The sequence below is a fragment of the Pleurodeles waltl genome, chromosome 1_2, assembly GCF_031143425.1.
Source record: "Pleurodeles waltl isolate 20211129_DDA chromosome 1_2, aPleWal1.hap1.20221129, whole genome shotgun sequence".
Classification (NCBI taxonomy): Eukaryota; Metazoa; Chordata; class Amphibia; order Caudata; family Salamandridae; genus Pleurodeles; species Pleurodeles waltl.
Window position 1 is genome coordinate 414882723 of NC_090437.1, and position 26912 is coordinate 414909634.

The window sequence follows — 26912 nt, forward strand, 5'->3', positions numbered from 1 at the left end:
AATTTCTGCCCACCTTCGAGGCAGATCAGCCTATTGGTCTTAGGCCAATCTGCCCCCAATTTTGCGCCAATTTCATGCAAGGGGAGCAACCCCTTAGGCAAGGGTTGTTCCCCCCTGGGGGGGCAAATTTATTTTAGGCTATTTCAGATTGGCCTAAGAACAATAGGCTGATCTGCCCCAAGGTGGGCAGAAATGTCCTAAAATAAATGTGTCCCCCAGGGGAGCGACCCTTGCCTATAGTGGGGTGGTGGCTACCAACCAGTAAGGGCATGGCTATGCCCCCACCCCAACTGACGGGGTAACAGTCTCTCAACTCTCCTCTGGCACACTAAAACATCTTATCGCACTGAAAGCAAGACGACAGTTGATTATTTGGGGTTTTGGTTTTACATTTGGGCCATGAGAGCTTGTCTAACTCTTAAAATCGTCCCACTTGGAATGGTGAGGGCTGCACTTTTTGGACTTTGGGATGCTGCCATGTAGAAAAATCCATGAGACCTAGACAAACCTGAAAAATAAACATTTGGGTGAGTCCAGGGTGGTGTGCTTCACATGCACCCCCCACCATTTTCTTACCCACAATGCCCTGCAAACCTCTAACTTTGCTGGAAATAACACATTTTTCCCACATTTTTATGATGGAACCTTCCGAAATTTGCAGAAGTCCACAAAATTCCTACCACCCAGCATTGTCGCATCTATACCAATAAGAATTCTGCCCCACTTGTCAGCCAAAAACATTTTTTTTCAAACTGCCCTTTTTAACCCGCTTTGGTTCTCCCTCATTTTTTACATGTTTTTGGCTCTTCCCTGTCACAGGCACTTGGCCCACCTACACAAGTAAGGTATAATTTTTACCAGTAGACTGAGGGGAACATTGTGTGGTAGGAAATGTGCACCGGTGCAGGGATCCTACACAGAAATGTGGGAAAAAGGGAATTTTGTAGCTAAATTTGAGGTTTGCTGAGGATTCTGGGTAAGAAAACACTGGGGGATCCACGCAAGTCACACCTCTCTGGACTCCCTCAGGTGTCTAGTTTTCAGAAATGTTTGGGTTTGGTAGGCTTCCCTATATGGCTGCTGAGTCCAGGACCAAAAACGCAGGTGCCCCATCCCAAAAAACAGGTAGTTTTGTATTTGATAATTTTGATGTGTCCAGATAGTGTTTTGGGGCATTTCCTTTCGTGGGCACTACGCATACCCACACAAGAGAGGTACCATTTTTATCGGGAGACATGGGGAAATGCTGAGTGGAAAGAAATTTGTGGCTCCTCTGAGATTCCAGAACTATCACCGAAATGTGAGGAAAAAGTGTTTTTTTTTTTCTCCAAATTTTCAGGTTTACAAAGGATTCTGGGTAACAGAACCTGGTGAGAGCCCAACAAGCCACCCCATCCTCGATTCCCCTAGGTGTCTAGTTTTGAAAAATGCACTGGTTTGGTAGGTTTCCCTCGGTAAGCTAGAGGCCAAATTCCACAGCTAGGCACTTTCCAAAATCACGTCAGATTTCAATGTAAAAATGTGATGTGTCCATGTTGCGTTTCCTGTCGCAGGCATTATGCCTACCCATGCAAGTGAGGTACCATTTTTATCGGGAGACTTGGGGGAACACAGAATAGCAGAACAAGTGTTATTGCCCCTTGTATTTCTCTACATTTTTTCCTTCCAAATATGAGACAGTGTGTAAAAAAGATGTCTATTTGAGAAATGCCCTGTAATTCACATGCTAGTATGGGCACCCCGGAATTCAGAGATGTGGAAATAACCACTGCTTCTCAACACCTTGTCTTGTGTCCATTTTGGAAAACAAAGGTTTCCTTGATACCTAGTTTTCACTCTTTACATTTCACCAAATTAATTGCTGTAAACCCGGTATACAATGAAAGCCCATTGCAAGGTGCAGCTCCTTTATTGGCTCTGGGTACCTAAGGTTCTTGATCAACCTACAAGCCCACTATATCCCTGCAACCAGAAGAGTCCAGCAGACGTAACAGTATATTACGTTTGAAAATATGACATTGCAGGAAAAAGTTATAGAGTAAAATGTGAAGAAAAATGGCTTTTTTTTCACCTCAATTAATTTTTTTTTATTTCAACTGCTATTTTCTGTAGGAAAACCTTGTAGGACCTACACAAATGACCCTTTGGTGAATTCAGAATTTTGTCTGCTTTTCGGAAATGTTTAGCTTTTCAGGATCCAGCATTGGGTTCACACCCATTTATGTCACTAACTGGAAGGAGGCTAAAAGCCCCAAAAATAGTAAAAATGGGGTATGTCGCAGTAAAATGTCAAAATTGTGTTGAAAAGTTTGATTTTCTCTGTTCCTGGAAGCTGGGAAGACAGTGATTTTAGCACCACAAACCCTTTGTTGATGCCATTTTCAGGGGAACAACACAAACGCCCTTCTGCAGCCCTTTTTCCCATTTAGAAAAACAAACAAAGTTTTTGCTTTATTTTGGCTAATTTCTTGGTCTGCTCCAGGGGGACTCACAAACTCTGGGTACCTCTAGAATCCCTAGGATGTTGGAAAAAAAGGACGTACATTTGGCGAGGGTAGCTTATGTGGGCAAAAAGTTATGAGGGCCTATGTGTGAACTGCCCCAAATAGCCAACAAAAGGCCTGGCACCTGAGGGGGAAAAGGCCTGGCAGCGAAGTGGCTAAAATGTGAGCCTAACTATAAGGTCCCTGTAACCTTTGTTTTTTAAGTTAATCCATATACACATATATGTTTAATGCCAACTTCCTCCGTCTACCTAAGGAAAACTCCGACACTCCTGTGCAGTGCAAGATGTGATGTTTATTGGGACAGCTTCTCCCAGACGTGTTTTGGCCATACTTGTGGTAACCAGTGACCAAGGATATGGCTGAAATGTGTTGGAGAGAATTTATCCCAATAAACAACATAACTTGCACTGCACAGGGGTGTCCCAGTGTTACTTATGCAGGAAAGGAAGTTGATATTTATTGTTTTGGGCCGCTGGAGCCCAACGGACTGCCGCAGGAATCCTCACAGCTGAGGAAAGGCCCCGACATTTTGAGAGTGGCAAGAATATTGCTCTCTGAAATTGCCAGATGCCACAGATTGTCAGAACTTTGCCTCCTAAGAGGAGGGGACCAACAAGCCCATTGGCTAGTGTCCACACTCTCCCCTTTGGGCACTTTCCCAGGATATAATGGGCACCCCTGGCACTTAAGTCTTATTTGTTACTTGGACTTTGAGAGAGGATGACAAAAGACCATCTTTCAGATGCCGGAAATGCACAAAGAGAGGCTGCGACGTTGGAGCGACTGCACCTGCTGCATTCTGGGCTAGTAGAGTTTGGACTCTGTTCTGAGTTCCTGACTTGGAGAAAAGTTGATTCCCAGCCCCAGATCGAAGCATTGACTCTAAAAGTCAGTTGGCTGCCCCCCCTAGAACAGCAGTAGGGACATTAAAGCTGGAAGAGCCTAAAGCACAAATTTGGTAGCCACTACAGTATTTTTGCCACTATTGGATGGCAGACACTTCAAGATACTCAATTAAGATACCCAAAAGTTGCATCTGTGTATGCTGGGCCAATGGGTGTTGTCTGTTCTTGGATTCCTCAACCTAGAGGGACACCGTCCCCCACTAAAAGATGCACCTTGACCACAGTGCTGCAAGAACTGAAGATCTGCATCAGTAGCCGTTCTACCCTCACAAAGAGGACTTTGTGGGACCCTGAGTCAAAATCACTCCACCTCACCGTGGACTCAAATGTAATTCACCCCCATCAACCGCATAGCATCAGGAGCATCACTGAGCATCTTTACAACTGCATCGCTCAGCATCAGGATCACTCCATTGAAGTCTATGGCTGTTGTCCTGTGTAGTTTGAAACTTGCTTGAAAAACGACCTGGTGACCAAGTAACTGCCCAAAGTATCCATACTGGCCTCCTCAACTTCTGCCCTGTCAGAAATGGTCGCCAAACTCGGGTAGGAGTTGTCGAACAATCACTTTCAAACTTTTCAAAAGTTTACAAACGTTTTGTTTAACCAATGGTTGTTTGCAGTTGGAATCAAAGTTTTCAAATGCTATAAAAGTTTATATCATCTGAGCCCTCTGTTTGAGTTTGATGATCAATAACTCTAAAAAAATTTAAATATATGTTCTATTTGTATAGGTTGGTGTCACATCTCTTTCTTATTGTATGACTCTCTTATTTTGTTGTTTGGTGCTGTTAAATGCTTTACACTAGTTCCTTTATATAAACCTTGCTGTTCTAAGCCACAGCTACCAAAGGTCGAGCTTAAGGTTTACAAATGAGCCCAACTGGGATAAGACCCTCTGGCCATATCATAAAATACACCCAGATCCTCATAACAATACATTTCGAAAATGAAGAAATTTAATTGTTGAAGTATCTAGTCTTGTTCTTCTCCCAAAAATGTGTCAAACGTTAATTGTAATATTCCAAAAATCTTTTACAGATACATTAAAAATACACCTATGATCTCTTAATTTGTTGATTCTCTCCTTAAAGTTAATTATTTTGAGAGTTAATTGACCCACTTGTCACTATTTGCTTAGCTGTTACCTTTCCATTTTGCTTAGTTAGTTTTTTAGCTGCCATAACTATTTGTTATTCAAATTTCGTTTTCTGAGTTGGAATCGGGTATCTTGGATATATTGTTAAATATTATTCGCTTTTCTGAGATGCAAATATGTATACTTACAATGAAGCTGATTTTCTCTTTAACTAATCCCCAAAAGCGAAATATTGTTGGACAATAAATTAACATGTGTTGAAGAGACAAACTTCCAGCATAAGTTAGAATCTATAAGACTTACTTTACTTTCTATTTTTGTTTATGTTTTCAGTGAAATCAAATTTACAACTTCTGCTGTGTTAATCTGCCAGATATTAATCTCAACTTTCACTATCAATGATAGATCCGTTTCCCATTCTTCCTTGGCTCTTTCTAATCCAAGCTCTTTCTGCCCAGTGGTTTCAGCTTTTATAGAAGACGTGATAGGCGATTGACCTATTGCTCTGTATAAGCCACAGTTAGAGCATTAATCACTAAGGCCTAAATTTATACTTTTTGACGTAAAACTGCGCAAACGCAGTTTTGCGTCAAAAAAGTATAGCGCCGGCTTGCATCATTCCAGAGCGCCAGCCAGGCATGACATTTATGGAACCCCAGAAGCCAATGCAAAGGTGGGCTAGCGCAAACAAAAATGACGTTAGCTTTGTGGGGGTGGTGGTATGGAGGAAGGGGTTTTTGCACCAAAAAATGATGTTAGGCTGGTTAAATTAAAAAAAAAAACGCCTCTAACCAGCCTAGCATCATTTCCTGATGCAAAACCATCCATACCACATGACCCCTGTCTTATAAAAGACAGGAGTGATGCCCACCACCACAATGGCCAGCACAGGGGACAAGTCTCCCCTGGGCATGGCCACTACACCCTGTGCCATGCAGGGGCCCCAAGTTAGGCCCCCGATGGCACTTAAAAAAATACTTACTTCTACTTACCCTACTTACCTGGGATGGGGTCCCCCATCCTCCGGTGTCCCTCTTCTGACCATGGCCAGTAAGCATTTATTTTATTGTGCCATTAATATTGAGCAGAGTGTTGTTGTAGTATTGCACATCCAGTTATGTTCATGTCATCTTATATTTTTGTTTTTATTATGTTTTTGAGGTGATCAACAATTATTTTGGCATAGATGTTTTTTGTTTTTACAGGTTACCAGTAGTTTTGTGCTAGTAGACACAGACCTGTAGTGAGTAAAACATTTTCTACTCTCTTTTTCTTTCTTTTTATTTATTTATTGAAAGAACAGATTGCATTCATATACTTGATATTCTGGAGCAAGATTATTGTTCTAGTCATGATGAAGCGCCAGTGGATATTTTTTAGACAATTTTTAGGCGCAAAACATGCTGACTTTTTGTAGTGGTTGAAGCCACTGTGCTTCACCCTTTGAGAATGTGAAGTGTGGGATCATTATTTCCCCTTCACTTTTCCTGTGTTTTTAATCTTGACCAGGTCCTCGTTCGTTTATTAAACATTCTCTTACATTGAGGAGGCACCAGAGCCAATTTTATTTTGTATCTCTCCAGTTGTTTCTTAGTAACCTAATATTTTTGGTACTGAGATATATACAATTTTTAATGGCAAGATGGTCTCATGTAGGACCCCGTCAGACATTGCAGTGCCAGTCTGACGTGGAGCAGAGCCCGATGATGATGCATGAGGGCTACTGCTTCTGAATTATTGTGTGCCTGTGAGAGGTGTTTGAATACCCTCCACTTTCTGAACAGTGCACTCATGACTTTTCATGCTATGGGGATAGCACCATTTTTTAGATGGGAACGCCTAGCTTGCATCTCATTGACGCAAGGTAGGTTCATGCATCTAACTAAAAAATGGTGCTATCCACACAGCCCCATATTTATCCCCCCCATGCTAAAATGACGCACAAGTGGGATGAGGGGCTAAATAATGCTCCAAAGCTTGCTTTGCACCATTATTTAATACCTGGCTCAGACCAGGCGTTAGGGGACCGGTGGAACCATTTCCATGGTTAGATGTGTCTAATATCAACATATAAATATGGAGCTAAGTTTGAGCCGCATTTGCGTAAAGAAAATTAAGGAAATGAGGCGCAAAAAAAGTATAACCATGGGCCTAAGTTTCCTCTTTGTTATGCACATTTTGTATCTAGAACTCTCATCTTCAGTGTAAGATAGGGAACATATTTGATTAAGGTTTACGAATTACCTTATTCTTGTGCCATGAGTGATTTGTCCAATCTTTGTGATACCTAGTTCTATTTTTCCCCCTTTAAGTACCTAGAATTTCGTGGTTTATCCTACAGTAGTATCTAAATGGTACAGTAGTATCTAAACCATTCATTACAGCTGCACTGATGTCTTCCCGCTGTGTTGGTTTTCCATCAGTCTGGGTTCTCTGGGTAGGTGCCTTTATTGCGCAGACAGCATGTTCATTGTCAGTTCATTACACTTCTACAACTATGACAAAATAATGCATAGGTGTTTTATCCTCATTAAAGTCCACCTGGGCAATTCTCAAAAAGATACTTAAAACTCAGATGCAATCTCTGCAGAACCCAGATTAATGATGGCCTTAATTCCCTTTTAGGTCCCTATATTTAAACAAGTGTGCTGATGAAGGCAGCCTCATACTGCTAGGAATGCATTATTCATGATATGAGATGTAAGTACTAACCAAAATGTATTGTGGAACAAATCTTGTCTTTTTGAAAATTCTATTCATTACACAGTGCTAATTCATAACGTTTCATACTTAAAATAAAAAATATATATATTGGTTAAAATCATTTGGTGTGCTTTGACTTGGAGCTAACATGTCAGTTTTTAAATACTTCAGTCATCCAATCATTGGCAGGAAAGTGGGTATTAGTGGTGGTGTTATTGGTGCATCTCACCACAACCAACAACAACTATCACCATTTTTACCACCACCAACATCACCACTACCAATAACATACTACCAAGACTGCAATTAATATCACGTGACCACAGTAGTAATGTCATCACTACTAGTACTACCACCAACTCTTTCAATACCACCTCCGAGCACTGGCAAAGCTAATGGATCTCCATAGTGGATTGAAACATTATTTCTTGCTGCATGTATTTGCAATGGTTGCATAATTAAGGTCAGACCTACTGAGTTGGCTAATGCTTGTTAAGCTACTCAGACCATGCAGCTTGAAGTATTGCAAAATGTGGGCCTGAGGAGGGAGGAAAAGAAGCACAGTGTCTACATTTAGTAATGATGCTAACTTGTTATAAAATCACCAGCTGAAAAACAGTGTCATAGAGAAATAGATTTTTAAACAGCATAACCTGTGACTATGGTTTGTCATTTTCTTGTTTATACTGGCAAATATATCCTGCAGAAAATATTAATTTAGCAGAATAAGGGAAAAGTAACTGCACATACTCACCCTTCTCTTCAGTCTTGCGAAGCTGACACCAAGGTATGAGGTAAGCAATCTCAACATCCATTTTGTTGATGAATGTTGTTAAAGTAGACACAACATCTTGCCAGGCTTTATCATCCCTCAACGCAGTGCAGACTCTGCTTCGGTGCTCAAAACTGTCTGTGGTGGTGGGGTATAAAATATATTAATGTATCAACTACAAAAGAGTCCTACACAGTACAAGTTGCACATGAAGAATATGCCACTATGGCCAAATCTACTGTTAAATCCAACTATCCATGGTCCCACACTAGGAGAAATAGTAGTTGTATGCTTGAAATGGAGCATAGGTCCTCCCTTTGTGAAAGAAAATACTAAGTGCAATATAGATGTGCCTCAGGTGAAAATGAAAATGAAAAGCTGTCGTAGTCATCTACCAAGGTATCTACCCAGTTTAGGAAGGCTGGATGCTCAAAAGATTAAGGGGGTCATTCTGACCCTGGCGGTAAAATCCGCCAGGGCCAACGACCGCGGGAGCACCGCCAACAGGCTGGCGGTGCTCCCATGGGCATTCTGACTGCGGCGGTACAGCCGCGGTCAGAAACGGAAAACCGGCGGTGTACCGCCGGTTTCCCGCTGCCCTGGGGAATCCTCCATGGCGGCGCAGCTTGCTGCGCCGCCATGGGGATTCTGACCCCCTTACCGCCATCCTGTTCCTGGCGGCTTTGGCCACCAGGAACAGGATGGCGGTAAGGGGTGTTGTGGGGCCCCTGGGGGCCCCTGCAGTGCCCATGCCAATGGCATGGGCACTGCAGGGGCCCCCGTAACAGGGCCCCACCATGATGCACCCGTCGCACCCCTTCCACTCCGCCGGTTCCATTCGGAGCCGGCATCCTCATGGAAGGGGGTTTCCGGCTGGGCTGGCGGGCGGCCTTCTGGCGGTCGCCCGCCAGTCCAGCGGGAAACTCAGAATTACTGCGGCGGTCTTCTGACCGCGTAGCGGTATTCTGCCGGCGGGACTTTGGCGGCCGGCCTCCGCCGCCCGTCAAAGTCGTAATGACCCCCTAAATGTCCTGTGCCAAGAAACCCCATCTGGAATGTCTTCACTATATAAATATTGTCACGCTTACATAGAAGAGACATCTGCTAGAAAGTATGATACAGGACTGAACTTCTGTGAAACCAAATGCATTTGTTCCTGTAATACGATTTAGTGGATTCTTGACTATCTTTTTTCTTTAATTCTAAAGTCAGTGTTGAACTCTAAGATCAACATTTGGATGAAGGTTCAAGCTAATCACATGGTTGATACTTCATACATTGCAGTCTGATTTTTGTACGGTTAGCTATATTGAGTGGTGACCAAACAGCTTATCAGTGTTATAATCATGGCAGAAAGTAATGAGGAACCTTCTGGAGTGATATTGCATGTTTCCAATAAGGACTTTGACAGTTTGCACTGGATGCATTCCAATTATGTTTTGTTTGATCCTAGTGTAACCTTCATGAAATTGTCTAGGACATTATACCCTGGAGCACCGACTAGAGTGTCAACTAGCATTATTAAATCAGAATTTTAGTTTGATGTGTGTGTGGTGCAGATTATAGTAACCCATCTACCCAACTCTAAATCAGGACCCTTAGTTTCAGGAGTGCATTTTCTTTAACAGATGGGGTAAAAGCTTTAGATGATAGTTTATGTTGAAAAAAGAACCCTGATAATGCCAGGTCAGGTCTATTGATGGTTTCTCTTTCAAGGAATAACAATCTTGGCTCCCAGATTCCACACATAGACATCTTGATATCCCAGACAGAGGGAATAGCCCAAAAAAAAAATCTATCTTTTTGTTCTTTAAGTACTTACCCCTGCCAGAACGCTCAAGAATATGAACAGATATGAAAAGATTTTAACCTAGAATGTCCTTAAATATTTAAGACGAAGTTAAGCACCAAACCTTTAGCAAGAAGATCCTATAAACAATATACCAGCTCTATCTATAATGGCCCATAGCACAGCCAAGCCCGGAGCCTAAAGACTAGTTCAGAAAACTTTAGCCGTGCATCCATCATACATATTTCACAGCCAAGTAATATCATAGGTACAGTTTTACTGGCAAAAGGTTTTTAGAGTAAAATCAATGAAAAGCACCCATATATTTTATTACAACAAAATAGTGCTTCCGAAGTACTAGTAAAACAGCAGGAGTAAACACAGTAACTTTCCTAGAACACGCAAGAACATGAGAAAGCCGATTATGCAAGAACCAGAAGAGACTGAAAGACACCAACAGTGGATTCTTGGACATGGAGCCTTGTGGAAGAAGGGGACCAAGTCCAAGAAGCACAGAAGAGTCCAGGAAGAACAGGAGCCCCTGCTAACCCGGATGAAGGCGCAAAAGAAGAACCAACGGTGAAGAAGAACAGTCAGGATTGCACCCAAGAAGATGGAGTCGGGTTCCTGGTTGGTGCAAGTGATGTCCCACGGTGGATGGAAGATTGCAGTCTGGTTTGCGTCGCTGAAGTCCGCCAACAAGCCTTGTGAAATGCAAAGCTTGTGGTTAGCGCAAAATGGGGCTGCCTGGGACCAGGAAGGACCAGGTGGACTCTACCCAACGGGGAGTCAGAGGGGGCTCTCAGCACCTTCGAGAGTCCACAGAAGACCAGGTGGCATGCACAGGAGTCCCAAAGCACGAGGACAAAGAAGGTGCAAATGGAGGCCTATGCAGCACTACGAGAAAGGCTCAGCTGCCGCCTGGGAACTGCTCAGGAAGCTGTGCGTCGCAGGATGGAGTGCTGGGGGCCGGAGCTGCATGGTGCATGAAGAGCTTCATGGAAGGATGCCAATAAACCTTGGCAACTGCAAAACACGTGGTTCAAGGGGCTACTGTCTTGTGTAGGGAGGCTCTTACCTCCACCAAAGTTAGACAGTAGGACATCAGAACTGTTGGGACCACTTCAGTCCACCACCTGTGATGCAGGATCCACACAGCTCAGCAGGAGAGGGGATCCAAGCCACTGGTCATCGATGCAGTAGGTGCCTGCTGATGCAGGGGAGTGACTCCTTCACCTCAAGGGTAGATTCCTTCGCTCTTCTGGTGCAGGCTGAAGACAGGCTGTCCTCTGAGGATGCACGACCGGGAAACAGTTGCAGTTGCTGGCAGGAGCTGAAGATACAAAGTTGCAGACGTCGTCTTGACCTCTGTTTTGCAGTTTGTAGCATTCCTGGAGGGTCCAGATGCAGTTTCTTCCATGAGAAGGTGAAGTGGAGGATGCAGAGGAATCCTGCTTTAGTCTTGCAATCCGAATCTGAAGAACCACCCAAAGGAGAGCCCTAAATAGCCCTGAAAGGGGGATTGGTGACCTAACCAGGTAAGAACCCATCAGGGGAGGTCCCTGACGTCACCTGTTGGCACTGGCCACTTAGATGCTCCCAGAGGTTCCTTCCAACCTTGGAAACAAGATGGCAGAACCCAGGGACCCTCTGGAGGGGCTCCGAGCACCACCTGTGGGGTGGTGATGGACTGGAGAGTGGTCACTCCCTTTTCCTTTGTCCAGTTTCATGCCAGAGCAGGGACTATGGGTCCCTGAACTGGTGTAGACTGGATTATGCAAGGAGGGCACCAAATGTGCCCTTCAAACCATTTCCAGTGGCTTGTGGAGGCTACCTCTCCCAAGCCTGTAATACCTATTTCCAAAGGGAGAGGGTGTAACACCCCTCTCCCAAAGAAATCCTTTGTTATTCCTTCCTGGGCTCGAGCTTTTCAAGCAACAGGAGGGCAGAAACCTTTTCTGGGAGGTGGCAGCACTTTGGGCTGGCTGGAAACCCTCAGAAGGCTGACATGGCAATACTGGGGGTCCTCTAAGGAGCCCCCAGAGTTCATGGAATCATACAACCAATGCTTGCAAAAGCCTTGGGGTATGATTCCAACATGTTTGATACCAAACATGCCTATGTTCATGGTTACCATTATGTAGCTAGACATAGGTAGTGACCTATGTCTAGTACACACATAAAATGGTGTCCCCACATTCACGAAGTTAGGGAAAATGGTCCTGTAGGTAATGGGGGCACGTTTGCTGGTGCAGGGGTGCCCTCACACACAGGTACTCTGCACCCTGCCATCAGGGCTGGCGGGCCTGCCAAGGGGTGATTTTTAAGTGACCTGGTGCAGTATAAATAGCAGTGAAAGGGTGGCTTGCACCTTTTCACGCAGGCTGCAATGGCAGTCCTATAGAAGCCTTTGCATGGGCTCCCTATGGATGGCAAAATATATGCTGCAGCCCATAGGGATCCGCTGGAGCCCCAATGCCCTGGATACCTAGATACCATATACTAGGGACTTATAAGGGAGCAACAATATGCCAATTGTGGTGGAAATACTGGGTTACCAGTATGCAGCAACCAAATTTAGAGGAAAGAGAGCAGAATCACTGGGGTACTGGTTAGCAGGGTCCTAGTGAACAGTCAAGCACACTGACAACAGGCAGAAAATGGGGGTAACCATGGCAAAAAGAGGGTACTTTCCTACAGTACTCCTTCACAAACGTGACAGATATCCCACCAGTGGTTTTACAAGTTCCATAGAATATAATGGAATTTGTAATATGGCGGACGGGATATCCGCCACATTTGTGACAGAGTATCCTATCCGCCAAGGTAGTAATCAGGCCCTAAGTGGTTTCTCATTTGCCTCAGATACGCTCCCATCCAAATGAGGGATCGACCAGAAAGGTTTTAAGGTCTGGGAAAAGTGGGCTCTGGCTGTGGAGCAAGCCCTTCAGAGGTCCCCTAGAACGCTGGGGCCCTTTTGAATTGTCTGCCTGCGCTCACTGTGTTATACTCATAGTTCTATCATGATAAACGTAAATGTTGTTTCAACATAGATCCTTTTAAATGGCATTTTCATTTTTTTTTTTTTTAAGGGGAACTGAAGTAATGTTTGGTAATTCATTACAGAATTTTTGCAGAGAAACGTTGTACCATATTTTTTTTAAACCAGTACAATACAAATATTATCTTAGATTAAACCAGTATCTCACTTAGGAGTAATAGGTGAGAGCCACAGACATTTTTTGTGTTAACAAAAAATATTGTAATATTAAAAACATGCCACTATGTTACCTTCACGCATATTGTGAATATTAGCTGTAAAGATGTTTAGAACATTTTTCTTTCAGCATAGGCTGTGGAAGGGATGTCTTCACTGTTTGCTGTTCTGCATATGAGAGCACTTTGCACTTCTGCAGCCTTAGTGTGTCTCCTACATAAAGAGGACTAAGCCAGTATTTCAGAATTGCTAAAATGTATCTGCCAGGTGCATGTATTTCTACTAAAAGTGAACTGAAACCTAGTGGCCTTCAATCAAATGTCTTTGTTATTTTTTAGGGTAATGGAACTAGACGACTTTAAACGTTTTACATTCACTATATTTTTCAATGAGTTGCAGTATTGAAAGGGACCACCAAAATATTTGCCCCACGGTCAAACATATTTTGCCAGTTAGAACGCATGCTTGAGATCGTACAGGAGTTTCATTGAACTACCCTGGGCTGCATTATAGATGAGGCTACCCAAGCATCTGTGACTCCTTCTGTAATGCCAAAGTGCTCCAGAGCTGCAAAAACACAAGCTTAGGCGTCTGTTTCCCCTCTGGGGTACTTTTGATAATACTGCCCCTCTTTTCCTGCACATGTTGGCCCATCAGTTAAAAGAGAATGTTCTTTATGAAGATTCGCAGGGGATGACAAGACTTAGAAGAAACCCATCAGATTATGAGAACCAAACAATAAAACAAGCATTAGCAAAGAAAAAAGGTTTGGCTTAAAGATTATCATGCTTGTATGCATTGGCATGCTCAAATATCCCTGGACTACTTGTGCTCTGGCTTAGTAAAAATTGTCGTTTCCTGTGACTTAAGTGTCTGTGCCCAGATGTTTTATTTCCCCTAACTTGTCATGCTAAATGGCAGAAGAACCACAATTGGAGAATGAAAAAACTGCTGCAATAAAGTAACAGCTAATTGTCAAAAAGTGGTTCATGGACTGGAACCGAGAACCTTATTTGTCACTAAAGTATTGTGCTCTCTCAATTGATTTACTTGCTGCATCTCCATGGGTAATCTCACGGCCAATTGACTATCGCACTTTATGTTGCATAGACGAGGGCGACCGGTGTGAAAACTCCGAAATGTGTATATTTATTTTATAGAATGTATGTCATTGTTTCAGCATAAAGATGTGGCTGGATAGGCCCTGTCGACATTAGCTAGTTTGAGAAACCATTTTAACAGGTTTCTTATTCTTTCATGTGCCATACAAGTGTTCAAAAACTACATCTGTTGTTTTATTTTTCTTCAGTGTTCAGAAGACAGTATGGCTGGCGCTCGTCCACAGAGATGCACAAAGCATACCGTATTTCCATAGGTGAAAGACCTTATTCGGACCACCGATGTCTACAGTCCAAAAGCCGATCATTTCAGAATGAACTGTTCGTAGGTGAACCCCGGCTGTGGTCTCCGTTATGTAATCATTCATTTTCCCCGGCACCAAGTCATATGTACGCAGTTCATAGATTTCCCTGTTTTCTTGCTGCTGCCCTGATGAAACGGATGTACATATCTGAAAAATACATATTTAAATGACTTAACAAGAGGCAAAAACAGGAGACAAAAACCGAACAACTCAGCTAACAGAATAATCCAGCATCAATTTCATCTTCTATATCTGGCCCTAATTATACACACACTTCTTATTTACTATTTCCCGGAACAAAAACACATTTGTAATTTACTATCGGTGACAATTTCATATGAGAAGGATATCAGATTTCTCTTACTTCATGTGAGGAGAACAAAGATGTGGTGTGCCAAAGGACACATGTAAGCAAACTCTAAAATTAGAAAATGTAAATAAATAACTTTTGTCAATGTCAGGAGGGGTAAATGTATTATGTAAAGTGCCTCATCAATGGAGCAATACATCCAGCCATTCACCCACTCATCTACAAATCACACATCATCCTTGCACTTGGTTACAAAACAAAACATGGTATTTCTACCAGTTCTCAAAGAAAAGCTATCAAGTATTATATATATTAAGGTAACCCAATGTTATCCTACAGGAGAGGCAGGCCTCACAGTGGTGAAAAACAAATGTGGGGAGTATTCACTAGCAGGACATTTGAAACTCAAAAGGTCATGGCCACATTTTTTTCAACAATTTTATTTTGCATTTTCAAGAAAAGGCAAATGTATATGACACACAGTGCAAATCCACTACATACAATACTCCTGAAGGAAGGGAAATACAGCACACATACTCATGATTGTAATGAAAAAGTCAATGAAAACAAATCCCTGCCCAGGCAGGGCACAGCATACTACAAAACTCATCTTGTTTCCTCTGGCAATGCCCAAAACAGGAATATACAAAAGAAAGAGGAAAAGTGAAAGGAAAAAACAATCAAGATACTCATTGAAGTAGGAATTATGTTCCCTCAGATCCCTTCTCTGGGTTAGATGAGGGCATGTTGTGAACATCATGCCAATTTTTTAAATACACTGCACCCTACCCTATGGGCTTGTAGTATCCTATCATCGTCATAAAGGGCTTGCACATATAACTCTCCATTATTCTGGCTAAAACAGTGCAGAAATAAATATCAAATGGATAACTAAGGGTAAAGATCAACACAAGTAATGCAAAGCTCAATGAAACAATCAATTATCTCTGACTATCAATTATTTATTCTCATTACTTAAACATATTGCACAATGCTCACACATCTGTATCCTTTCACACAAAACAAAATTCATATATACAGGTCACTAACCAAACACTTAAAACAATATGTTGCATATTTGGACTCCTGATTTTGAATGCAGAACATTATGAACTCAACCTCTTTCACATATCTGGCGAATGTACTCCAAATACAGAAATATATGCAATTAGCCCATTCCTTGTTGCTTCCTTGTACTTTTATAAACATAGAGGTGGTTTCTTCAGCTCATCCAACTTTTAATGCACCTGAAGGTGGGCATTTAGGGCATACATTAGGGGTGACATATGTATTAGAAGAGAGAGTTAGGCTTGTCGAAAGGTTTATTTTGCCAGGTTGAATTGACAGTTTAAAACTGTACACAGGCTGCAATGGCTAGCCTCCTGAGACATGTTTCAAAAGTCTACTTAGGTGGGTGGCACAATATGTGCTGCAGGCTGTGTTACTGCTGACTGAGCTAAAATACACACACTGAAAGGAGTTGAAAAGATTCTCTGGAATGCACCTCTTAATCTGAAGAAGACATTTATTATAACTTTTTGCAAGGCTCATGAAGGAAGGCCTGTATAATTGAAAAAGTGTACTTTTAAAATGTGCAACAATGAAGTAAGACCATGTACAAAGAATCTTTAATCTATTAACAGAAAATATATATATGCAAGGATGCAAACACTTATATTGATATATGTATATACATTCATACACAATGCAAAGCAAATAATTAATAAAAATGCATCACCGTAGGGCCTGTCTAGTGCTCCATCTTTCTCCTGCCAGCAAGTTGTTGACCCCAGGTCGACTGCAACAAGAAAGAGAGATCTCTACCCTCACGGGAAATATATCAGGCATTCAACATCTAAATCCTGATTGAGGTCTCTGAATCTCCGCCTGTCGACCTGGGTCACTTATATATTTTAAACAAACGAGGAAGGAGCTTTCTGGAAAAACACCTCCCAGTGCGCAAGAAGTATTAAAAAATGCTGGCTATTTTAGGTAAGCTTTGAAAGAAACACGTCGGAACTTGCCCAAGATCCCAAGGTGTCTTTCCCAAAACTAAACCGTTCCCTGCTGTACCATAAACATCCATCTAGTACATCCTTATCTTGGTAAGCGACTCCTCCACGTTATGTCCTAGCCCTTTGGGGAGGAAAGAACGCGCAGAATAGAAAACAGGTTGCATGAAATGTTTTGTATGGAAAACTACTCGCATCTTTAACGTGGTGGTGAACCTACGGCTAAGCTGAATATAAAATGGAGTCTATAATTGGTGACCACGAATGTGACGGTGGACAGCTAAGCGAAGTGCAAAGTGGTGCGACACGCAGTCATTGGTCAAAACACAAGTATCACTACAAATGCCCACTAGTAGTATTTAATTTACAGAACCATGGGTACATGTTGTATCACTATACTGAGGACTTACAGGTAAATTAAATGTGCCATTCATGTGTAAGACACATTTGCCATGTTTTAAGGAGTGAGAACAAACACTTTAGTACTGGTGAGCAGTGGTAAAGTGCACAGAGCCCTAAAGCCAACAAAAACACATTTCAGAAACAGGAGAGGAATAGGCAAACGTTTGGTGGAAGACCACCCTAAAGGCTGAGTGGGGTAACACAAGCCCCAACATGCCCCAACATTTTGTGAATGAGGATATTGCAACTGCTGTCCCATTAATTCTAAAGTTAACTCAAAATTAGGCTGCTGCTGTGCGGCCAAGATAGTGGGCGCATAACAGTGTGCTCTGGACCACTGTCTCTGACCTGCCCCAAGATTACAATGGATGGAAGAGCATTTGCCCCCAGAATCCAAAGGAGATAAAAGTGACAGCTTTTGACTTTATAGTGTAAGGAAACTAAAGTTCACAATTGCCCTGGATGCTGAAAACAGACAACATACATGCCTTTCTCTCGGCCTCCCTACGGGTGTCACATAAGTTCTCATTATCCTAATGAGACTACTGAATTTGGGCGGCAGAATCACTTGTATTGTGGAGAACTGAGTCTAATCCCACACCATGTGACACTTGTCGGCCTAATCCAGGTTTTTTCCGGCTAACTAGCAGTGCCTCATCTCTACCCAAGAGCAGGGATGATTGTGGAAACCGGGCGCATGAAAGATGACTACTCAAGGGAATCGTGGTCAGTCAAGTCTCATCCGTATATCTCAGTTACATTAGCCTCACACAAGCAAAGACAATCAGAGGAAGAATATAATTCAGTAAGATTTATGGAAGTAACTGCTTCTTAGATAGAATAGCACATATTGAAATAACTAGGACGATAGAACACATTAGGAGGCAAATTGTGACAAGAAGAGTGAAACACAAAAACAGTCCAACAATACTGTCACTACAGAGCAATGTGTGTGTAGTTCCTACCTAGGCTATGTTGGAGCACTGCGTAATAAGCCTTAATCCGCCCTTCAGGTTTCCCCCTTGGGAAGATATCACCCCTCATATCTGTTGTCTATAAAGACACCATCCCCATGTGGGCCAGGGATTCGGCAGTCTGAGCAAAGAGCAAACAGCTGATGTTCTGAGAAAAGGTCACCATGTAGGAATCTGTATGTTTCTGTGAATGTCGGAGACACAGCGTACCACTTTTGCCAGCAACCCTCTTTTACTGCAGCCTTGAGGAAAGCAAAAAATGAAAGAAATGTCTTGCTAATAACGCAGTGCTGTGTCAGGCAAAGAACAACTAGATAGAGAAAATAAAACAAGACTGCAAATGTGGCTAATATTGATAAAACAATGCAATGTTAAATAAAATGTAACTGGGCTAAAGTGCACAGCGACAGGCCTAGTTTGCTAAAATAATGTGTATACAACTATGGCTAAAATAGCTATACAACACTGGTGTACCACTTTAGTTATGAGGTGAGTGACAAGGAAGTGAGTGTTGGAGAAAGTGGCACTAGTAACACTTAATCAAGCATCTTTATTTGATTATTAGAGAATAATCATTCAGGTGCATAAAAGCAATAAAAAAGGATTATAAAATACATTAAAAAACAAACACAGCGTAAAACTTAGAAATACTGTATAAGTTTACATTTCAGGAAAAAGCACATAAAATTGACACTAATAAAACAGGCCTTTGTATATCCAATGGCCTATTTTTAAAAAGGGGCTAACTGGAGCTCACCTCAAGTGAAGAAAGCATTTATAGATAACAAAGCGTGTCTACATCTATCAAAACTCAGTTTCTTCAATAGATGTATCAAATTGTGATGGGTAAAGGGCTCATAATATTTACCAAAAAGTTAAAATGCAACAACGTTTGTCAAGATAGTTAATTGCAAGGGCAAATACAGATTGAAGGTGTTTCATATTGTCCCAATGGGAAGGATAAATGACTTTGCATAGTTTCCAGTCTAAATTTGTAAGTAGTGCTCCTTCCCATGTAAGTATTAGAATAACAATATATGGTTCAAGTCCCAGTGTAGTCTGGACCACCGTGTCGGCCCTATTAAGGGTTTTTTGGTGTTTCACAGCTTCTTGCTCTGGCCAGTTAGCATTGATTAAGGACAGCTTCACTCATAGCTTATCTTTAGCAAGAGATATAAATAAGGAGGGACTTCCAAGTTTCACTGTGGTGATCGTGACATAGTAAAACCTGGGAATTTTATGGCCAAGATCACATGAAGGACAGTCTTCAATGATATCTCTAGTAAGTGATGCACATTCATTATTCTATATTTAAATCCATAGCAACAAAGGAGCTAGGCTGAACAAGCCACCTACATAATCAATCCCTAGTTCCTCATGTATAAGGTATTTTGGACTACTCAGAGGAAGTCCCAAAAGACAACTACAAAAATTATTTCCCTCCTCCTGCTTGCTTCTAACACCACAGTATCCCTGATGCATGCTACGTAAGTTAAAATCAGGAGACATTTCCTGTTATAACTTTCGAATAGGGGATAAATAGGCTTATTGCCAATACCAGATGTTAAATTAAACAGTACTCCTACTGCTTGCGAGAAGGGCTTCCTCCGCATGAGACAGGGAAGCTAACTACTGGCTGGGTCAAAGGTTACCCCCAAGTATGGAAACCGAAGGACAACCGATTTGCAAAGTCAGTCACTGTGATGCACCGAGATTACAAATCTTTCGATCCGCAAGCCATGATGAAGGTGTTTGTCCGATTTGCTCAAGGTCCAAATTCTCCATAAAGAATACAAATGCACCAATAAGTTCCTTCAGGCCATTTCGAGTACAAGATAACCAAGCATTTGTAATGCAATGGGTCTCACTTTTGCTTGAGTTAGAGGTATTGGCATTGCAAATTCATAACTGGACTTTTCTTGCCACATAAATCGGTCAACCGTGCCGCATAATGTTGTCTTTTCGGGCCATATAATTCCAGTGGCCCTGCATATAACTAAAGCACTTCCATTTACCTTCTTCCTCTATCTGAAAACATATACAATTATCATATAAACCTTTATCAGAAATAAACTTTTGGCATTAGACTGCATTGCTCAAAACACCACAACAAAATATCATTTGGGATGGATTGAAGCGTCAAAGGAAAGAGGGAGTAAAGATGGTGAGGAGAAGTGGCGCAGTAACTGTGTCATGGGCCTGGAGTAAGAAAGGAAAATGGTTGACTGCAATTTCAGTAGAAAAATACAGCAGTAATCAGAGATGAGTGAGGTCCGTAGGTCTCTGGGACCTGGTGCTACTGCACCTATTGCTCCATTGATATCTAGGCCTCAGGAGAGAAAGTGGAGGGACAGAAAAAGAGAAGCAAAGGGAATACAACAGACAAAAGGAAAAAAGAGAAGGGGTCGCAAACAAATAAAAGTAAGAAGGGAAAGAAAAAATGCAAAAAATAAAAACTAGGAGAAGCAATAGAGCAAACGTGTGAGAGAAAAGAAAAAAGGGAAGGAAGCTAGCGAACGAAAGCTAAAGAGGAAACAATACTGAAAGAAGTGTGAAAAGATAGAGAAAAATGAACATTATAGAAAAAACGAGAGATGGTGAGAGAAATAGGCAGCAAAAGAACCAGGGCATGTATGTACCAACACATTTCCCACAGACACAGACTGGGAAAACCACTTTGACAACTCGGGTCCAGACAAGTAACTTGTGGCTTCCACAATCAGATGGGAAAAAGAAGGATTTATAGTAAAACATGTATTGACAAATAAAGATAAGAAAAACACCAGAGAAAGGAAGGAAGAAAGATCTAAAAAAAAATGTAAAGGATGCATACCGAGTCAAAGGAAAGAGCAAATAAAAAAGACAAAGAAAGAATGAAGGGAAGAGAAAACAGTAGTGAAAAAGAAATAACCAAGTTTTTGTGAGTTTGGAAGAGGAAGAGGGAAATAAAAAATAGGGAGAAGAGTTGAAATAAACAGTTGAATGAAAGAGCGAAACTGTTAACATGTGGGTTTTAAGAGTTGGGAAGTGAAAAGTGGGGGAGAAAGAAAACATTGAGAGTAAACAGAGTAAAGGAAAGAATGGAGTGAGAGAGGTGAAACAATTCCTCCCTAATAAAGAAGGCAGCAGGGCAGAGAATGGATTTAATTGGCTCCTCCACGTCCACAAACAGAAGTCAGAGTGCAGAACAGCAGGGGACACTGCAGAACAGCAAGAGGTGCGTTAGAGAGTTGTATGTGAACCCCAAAATAGCAATACTGGGGCACCTCAGATCAGGATTGGGGGTATAAACAGAGCGGTGTCCCAGCCCAATGCTGGAATAACAGAAAGGCAGTGGGTGAAATGGAACGCCGTGTAATTCTCAGTATTGGATTAATGGGGCGTTGCAGGTTAGGGCTAAGGTGCACTGACAGAGTTGTATGTGGGCTGCAGTACTGGAATAGTAATGGGCACACAAGGTCAGAAGTGAGGTATGTTAATGGAGCTATGTGTGGAACCTAGTATTGGCATGCCAGTGTTGCTGAGGGTTAGCCTGGAGATGCACTGGTGAAGCTGCGAGTGGGGCCCAGCATGGGAGTGGCTTTACCTCTGAACCACAGATGCAAGGAGCTTGTGTGTGACCCTTAGTACTGAGAAGAAACGTGTACTGAATGTTAGAATCGATGAATTCTGGTAGAGCTGTGGTAACTCTCATCAACAGTGGCGTTGGATATTAGGCTTGAAGTGCAATTGGGCCCAGTATTGGCTTGGCAGTGTGACTGAATATTAGAATTGAGCTGCTGTTTTGGAACTGTATGTGAGAGTGGAGTCCAAGTAAGGAGGTGACGTCGTCGGGGTAGAACTAAGGTGCACTGATGGAGCAGCACCAGAGGTCCCAGTACTGGAACAGCAGTGTGTACTGACTGTAAGAAAAGAGGTGCTGTGGCTGACAGTGTGTGTGGGGTTCTGGCACGGCTGAGGGGCTTGGAGTGTGTGGACTGAGGTGCACTGGTACAGCTGTGCCCGAGGTCCCAATACTGTAGCAGCAGAGTGTGCTGACTGCAAAAACTGAAGTGCTCTGGCAGACAGCGTGTGTGAGGTTCTGGCACTGGCACAGCTGAAGGCTTGGAGTGTGTGAACTGAGGTGCACTGATGGAACAGCAAGTGGGATCCCAGTATGGAGCAGAAGCGGGCACTGTCTCTAAGGATTGCGGAGCCCTGGTAGAGCTGGGTGCCTAGGCTGTAAGCAGTTAAAAGCGATCCTCTGCACTGGGACCACAGGCAAGCACACTTGGTAAAGATAATCCAAGCCAAGGAAGGGTGGGAGCCAGGCAGCTGAGAGAGGGTGCAGGGAGCCCACAAAGACCAAATGTGACCAAGATAACAGCCTGATTTATAGCCTTGTTTACAGCTAAGCTCAGGGCAAGAATGCTCTGCAAATCAAAAGGGAAGCTTCCCGGGACAGGAGCAGGAAACAAAGTAAAAATATAGTCCCCTACAGACCAGATAAACAGGACAAAGCATTACCATACAGTAGTTTTCCCCTGCTCCCACAAAGAAGGAGGGACAAAGAGGAATGACTGACCTCTAGCAAGCAAAGATTTTTAAATGACACCGAAACTAACAAATGAAAAAGCTAGTAGCCCACAGAACAAGTATACTCAATAGTATATAAGAGGTCGAACATTTACGCTCGACCTAAAAAACACATAATATGCATATAATAACACCCGCCCCCTCTTACATCATTACTATGAGTGCCATTGGGTACTGCTAAAGTGACTACAAGAGGATTATAGTCACTGTAAGCACTCACTTTGGTTTTCTCAGCCAAAATATTCAAACCAAAGTTCCTGGGTACAAACAAAACTAAACAATGATGGACTTGCACCCACTCCATACAAAAGTAGGCATCATACCATTGTAGCCCCTATGAACTCTTTAACATTCCATAGATCATAAGCAGACAGGTAAGTAAAGAGAGTTTTGCCTCTCTGGTCAGTAGGGTTTATAATATCATGAAGGTCTTCAACCGAGAAGTCTCCCCAATCACCCGCCCAAACCCTGGTTCGATATTTAAGCAATGGTTTCTCAGCTCCTCAAATTATGCTTGAAAATTTCAGCTATCAGCTGATTCAAAGACGTCATGATTAAAGTTAACTAAAAAGCGATAAAAGTTACCCTGCCCCTTAAGCTTAAATACCCAAATAAGGTTGTTATTGAGTAAAAGCGGTTCTATAATGCATTTTACTCCTGGCAATCATCAGGTATGCACCATGTCCCCACTCTGATTTGCCCTTAGCTTTTAAGGTGTTGGTAATGACACTTAAACAGTTCCCTGAACTTAGAGGCAAATAAATCAAAGTGACAGAACATAAAACATTATTTTGTATATGATGTCCTACTATCACTAACTGATCAAAGGGGTCTATTCTCCTTTTACTAGGCTTACTTGAGAAATACGATGAAGCATCAGGATATATGATGAGCAAGAAGACTGGGTAATTGCAGATAATTGTCTCAAAAAGAGAAGGGGAAAACTTAAAATAGTAACACCCTTTAGAATTAATGCCAGCTCCATGAAATACCTGGGGGTCTAGATCACATTGCAAATTATTAACTCTTTGAAACAGCACTCCTTATGAACACTATACAAATTGCACAAGTGGCAACATCAATATGTTTCCTTGTTTGGGTGAATAACATCGATCAAAATAAATATAACACTGAAATTGCTGTATGTCTTTCAGGTGTTCCCTATAAAAATTGAAAATATCACGTTCCTTGCACTCCAAAAGTAATTCTTGGAAGTGTATGGGAAATGAAACAACCAAAGCCTGTCCCACAAGCTCTTAAAGGCCCTAAGAACTGGAGTGGGTAGGGGCTGCAGCAGCATGTGTGTAAACCTGCTTGCGACTGTGTGCATGCACATATGTTGAGAGGTAATGTGCTCTACCCCATTCTAATACTGACACTTGCATAAAAGCGGTTATTCATGGCATATTGGGGATTCTTTGCCATGAGTGTGCTTGCCACTTAAAATGCTGACTAAATAAAAGTGGTGGCTTGTGTTTGTGCATTCTCAAACTCACCGCAAGTTGATGTGGGCAGACACAACAAGTAGGCAAGAAAGAAGCAAATGAATGAATGAGAGTAGACCAGCATGTTGCTGTCAAGAAATACTTGATAGATGAAGGACCCGGTAGTCCGCACAGCCCTTTGTTGCTCTTGCATCTCTACTTTCTACTGCGTGATATTGATATTCGCCCATCAGGTTAGCTTGTCCTATAGTGAATCACAAGTCTTGTTAAAGTAGGCTGTGAACGAAAAAACCCTTCAGAGTTGTTCACAGATATCTGTATGTATGTATAATGTATTTCTGGGGCACAAACATAGACAAAAAGGCAACAGAGCACTGTAGAGTGTCAAAAACAAGCATAAAGTCAATGAGTGATAGAAGTAGCATGGTTGTGGCAGTTACTGAATTGTGATGTGTTCTTTAAAGAGGTGTGTCTTTATATCTTTCCCAAATTGAAGCTGTGTTAGGGCACTCCTGCTGGATACATTGATGTTGCACCAAATCCTGGACACTGAGGTGGTTAGTCTGCATTCTAACTGTGTCATGGCTGTGGGTGTGCAGAGAACCACTACAGATGTTGTCCTCAAGATAAGCAGGGGTGCTGACTGCAATGACTTTGCAAACAATGGAGCCAGTTTTAAAGATGATGTGGGCCAGCGGGGGGGCTGATTGAGTTCCATTAAGAGGTGTTGTGATCAGACTTCTTCTGGCCATGGAGGAGATATGGGATGGCATATAGGATGCCCTTAAGGAGTGCTAGTGTAGAGTCTGGGAAGCCATTGAACAAGGAATTTCCACCACTCAGATGAGAGATTAGGAGGGCCATCAGAGACAACTATAAGCATTGGTGTAAACACCCAATTGATTGATATCACAGACAGCACTGGTGCCTTATGTTTAAAGTGAGAATGCTGGTATAGCAGATCTTTTACAGAGGCGGGAAGATCCTGAAAATTACCAAGCAGATACCATTTGGATGGGACCCAAACGCTAACAGCAGAGACACATACTGATCAATGAAAAGAAGCTGACAGATATGGAGGCCCCCCAAATAGAGAATCACATATCCTAAGGACGCCTGCAAACGTCTATCTTTTACACAGCAGGAGCCTCTCAACCACTTGTACAAGAATGCATGACTGAGAAATAAGGTCCTAACAGCAACAACAGCACCAAAAGCACCAACAGCAATAGCAGCAGCAATATTAGCAGAAATGCCACAGTTCAACTTGAGTAGCTGGGCACAGCAGAAGAAATAATAGATGTCCGACTAGGAACTATGGAAAGCCAAAAGGGGGCTACTGTACATTTGAACCCAGGATAAGTTAGCGTCTCTAATGAGCATTTGCTTTCCACCTCTTGCAACATATCATCTACCAATCAAGTCTTAATCCCTGTGTAAGAAATAAGGGAGTGTGAAAGAGAAAGTTTATCAGAAAAATTGTCTCTTGCACCCTCCAACACACTGACTCTCCAGCTAGTATGCACGCTGCTTCGGCAAATGATGAATTGAAAAATGCACCAATGGCAATGAAAATTGAGTCAAAATTAGAACCGTAACGAAGTTGCGGGATCCGAGCGAAAGATGCAAGGGGATAGAATAGTGAGTATCCACTACTGAAGATGCTCCCTACTCTCAGAAAATTCTCTTCACTCAGATACAAAAAGACCTGAATATAAATCAAATGAAAATGGAAGACCCTGAGAACTGGTCAAGGAGGTCAATCTTAAGGCTTGTTGGTATTTTTTAGAGTTTTGAGGAAAAGCAAGCTGCAACAGAGGTAGTTACTTAGCTCATCTCTTCTGGCATTTTGAAAGAATCTCATTCTGACCTTACATTCACCAGGACACAGAATGCCCTTTAACAAACCCAAAAAAGGAACCAGATCATGCACGATGGTCCTCTACTTTGATTATCATGCATGCATGTCTCCTTTTTTTTTTTTTACGTTTTGTTCTCTTTTTGTGTTAATGGGGTGGGGTCGACGCCTCTGAGACGTAACAAGTGTAAAATAAGAGCACCAATTAATGTGTACTATTGTACCTAGCTGGCGGGTGCTAGGTGCACTAAAGAGGGGTGAGATATATGGAAAGGAGAGGTGGCTTCAGGGTAGAGATGAGGGACACCTATTAGTAAGGTGGGATGGGGCACACAAAAAAAATGAGAAGAGGCACACTAGAGAGGCACAGGGTTTAGAGTTAGATGGATAAGCAGAAAAAGCATCTCTTTTAAGTGTATTGATATGACCGTTTGCATTAAAACTGATAACTGTTAGTTTCTCCATAATTCATCTGTAACGTTTAATAATACCATATCTACTACTAGTCATAATAAAGCAATATAAACATATTCTTCCCAACATCTTAATACCACTGTTTTACAATATTGTAACACTTTCAATATTATAATAGAGCAGCAATATAAGGATGGTTGTCAGTTTTAATGCAGTCTTCACAATACAGTCAAAAGAGATGCCATGTGTACTTGGTTTAAATAATTGTATTGTTTTTGCAAGTGACACATGATATTAAGGGGAGGAAAATGTTAATTTTAAATATCCATGGATTGCAGATAGCATTTTCTCTCCCACTAATTCTACGGGGGTGTTGGGTGGCCAAGGCGTGAAGATGGCGTTCACACTTTAGGAGTGCTCAAGACCCCTCTGTTATCTGCCTCAATCAGAGCCCAGAATGCCGGTACTCCCAGTATGAAGTAGCTCCCTGAGGACACTGGGACCCTT

General features: G+C 42.2%; 1 protein-coding gene across 1 annotated transcript in view; it reads right to left on the bottom strand.

Moving 5' to 3' along the window:
• The window catches only part of LOC138300722 (protein NipSnap homolog 3A-like), a 279950-nt gene that overhangs the window by 158886 nt on the left and 94152 nt on the right, over nucleotides 1-26912 (bottom strand). Inside the window, exons 2-3 of the mRNA XM_069240421.1 lie at nucleotides 14355-14562; nucleotides 7969-8124 (exon numbers count right to left, since the gene is read on the bottom strand). Of these exons, the coding sequence (XP_069096522.1) occupies nucleotides 7969-8124; nucleotides 14355-14562 (364 nt within the window). The remainder of the gene's footprint in view (nucleotides 1-7968; nucleotides 8125-14354; nucleotides 14563-26912) is intronic.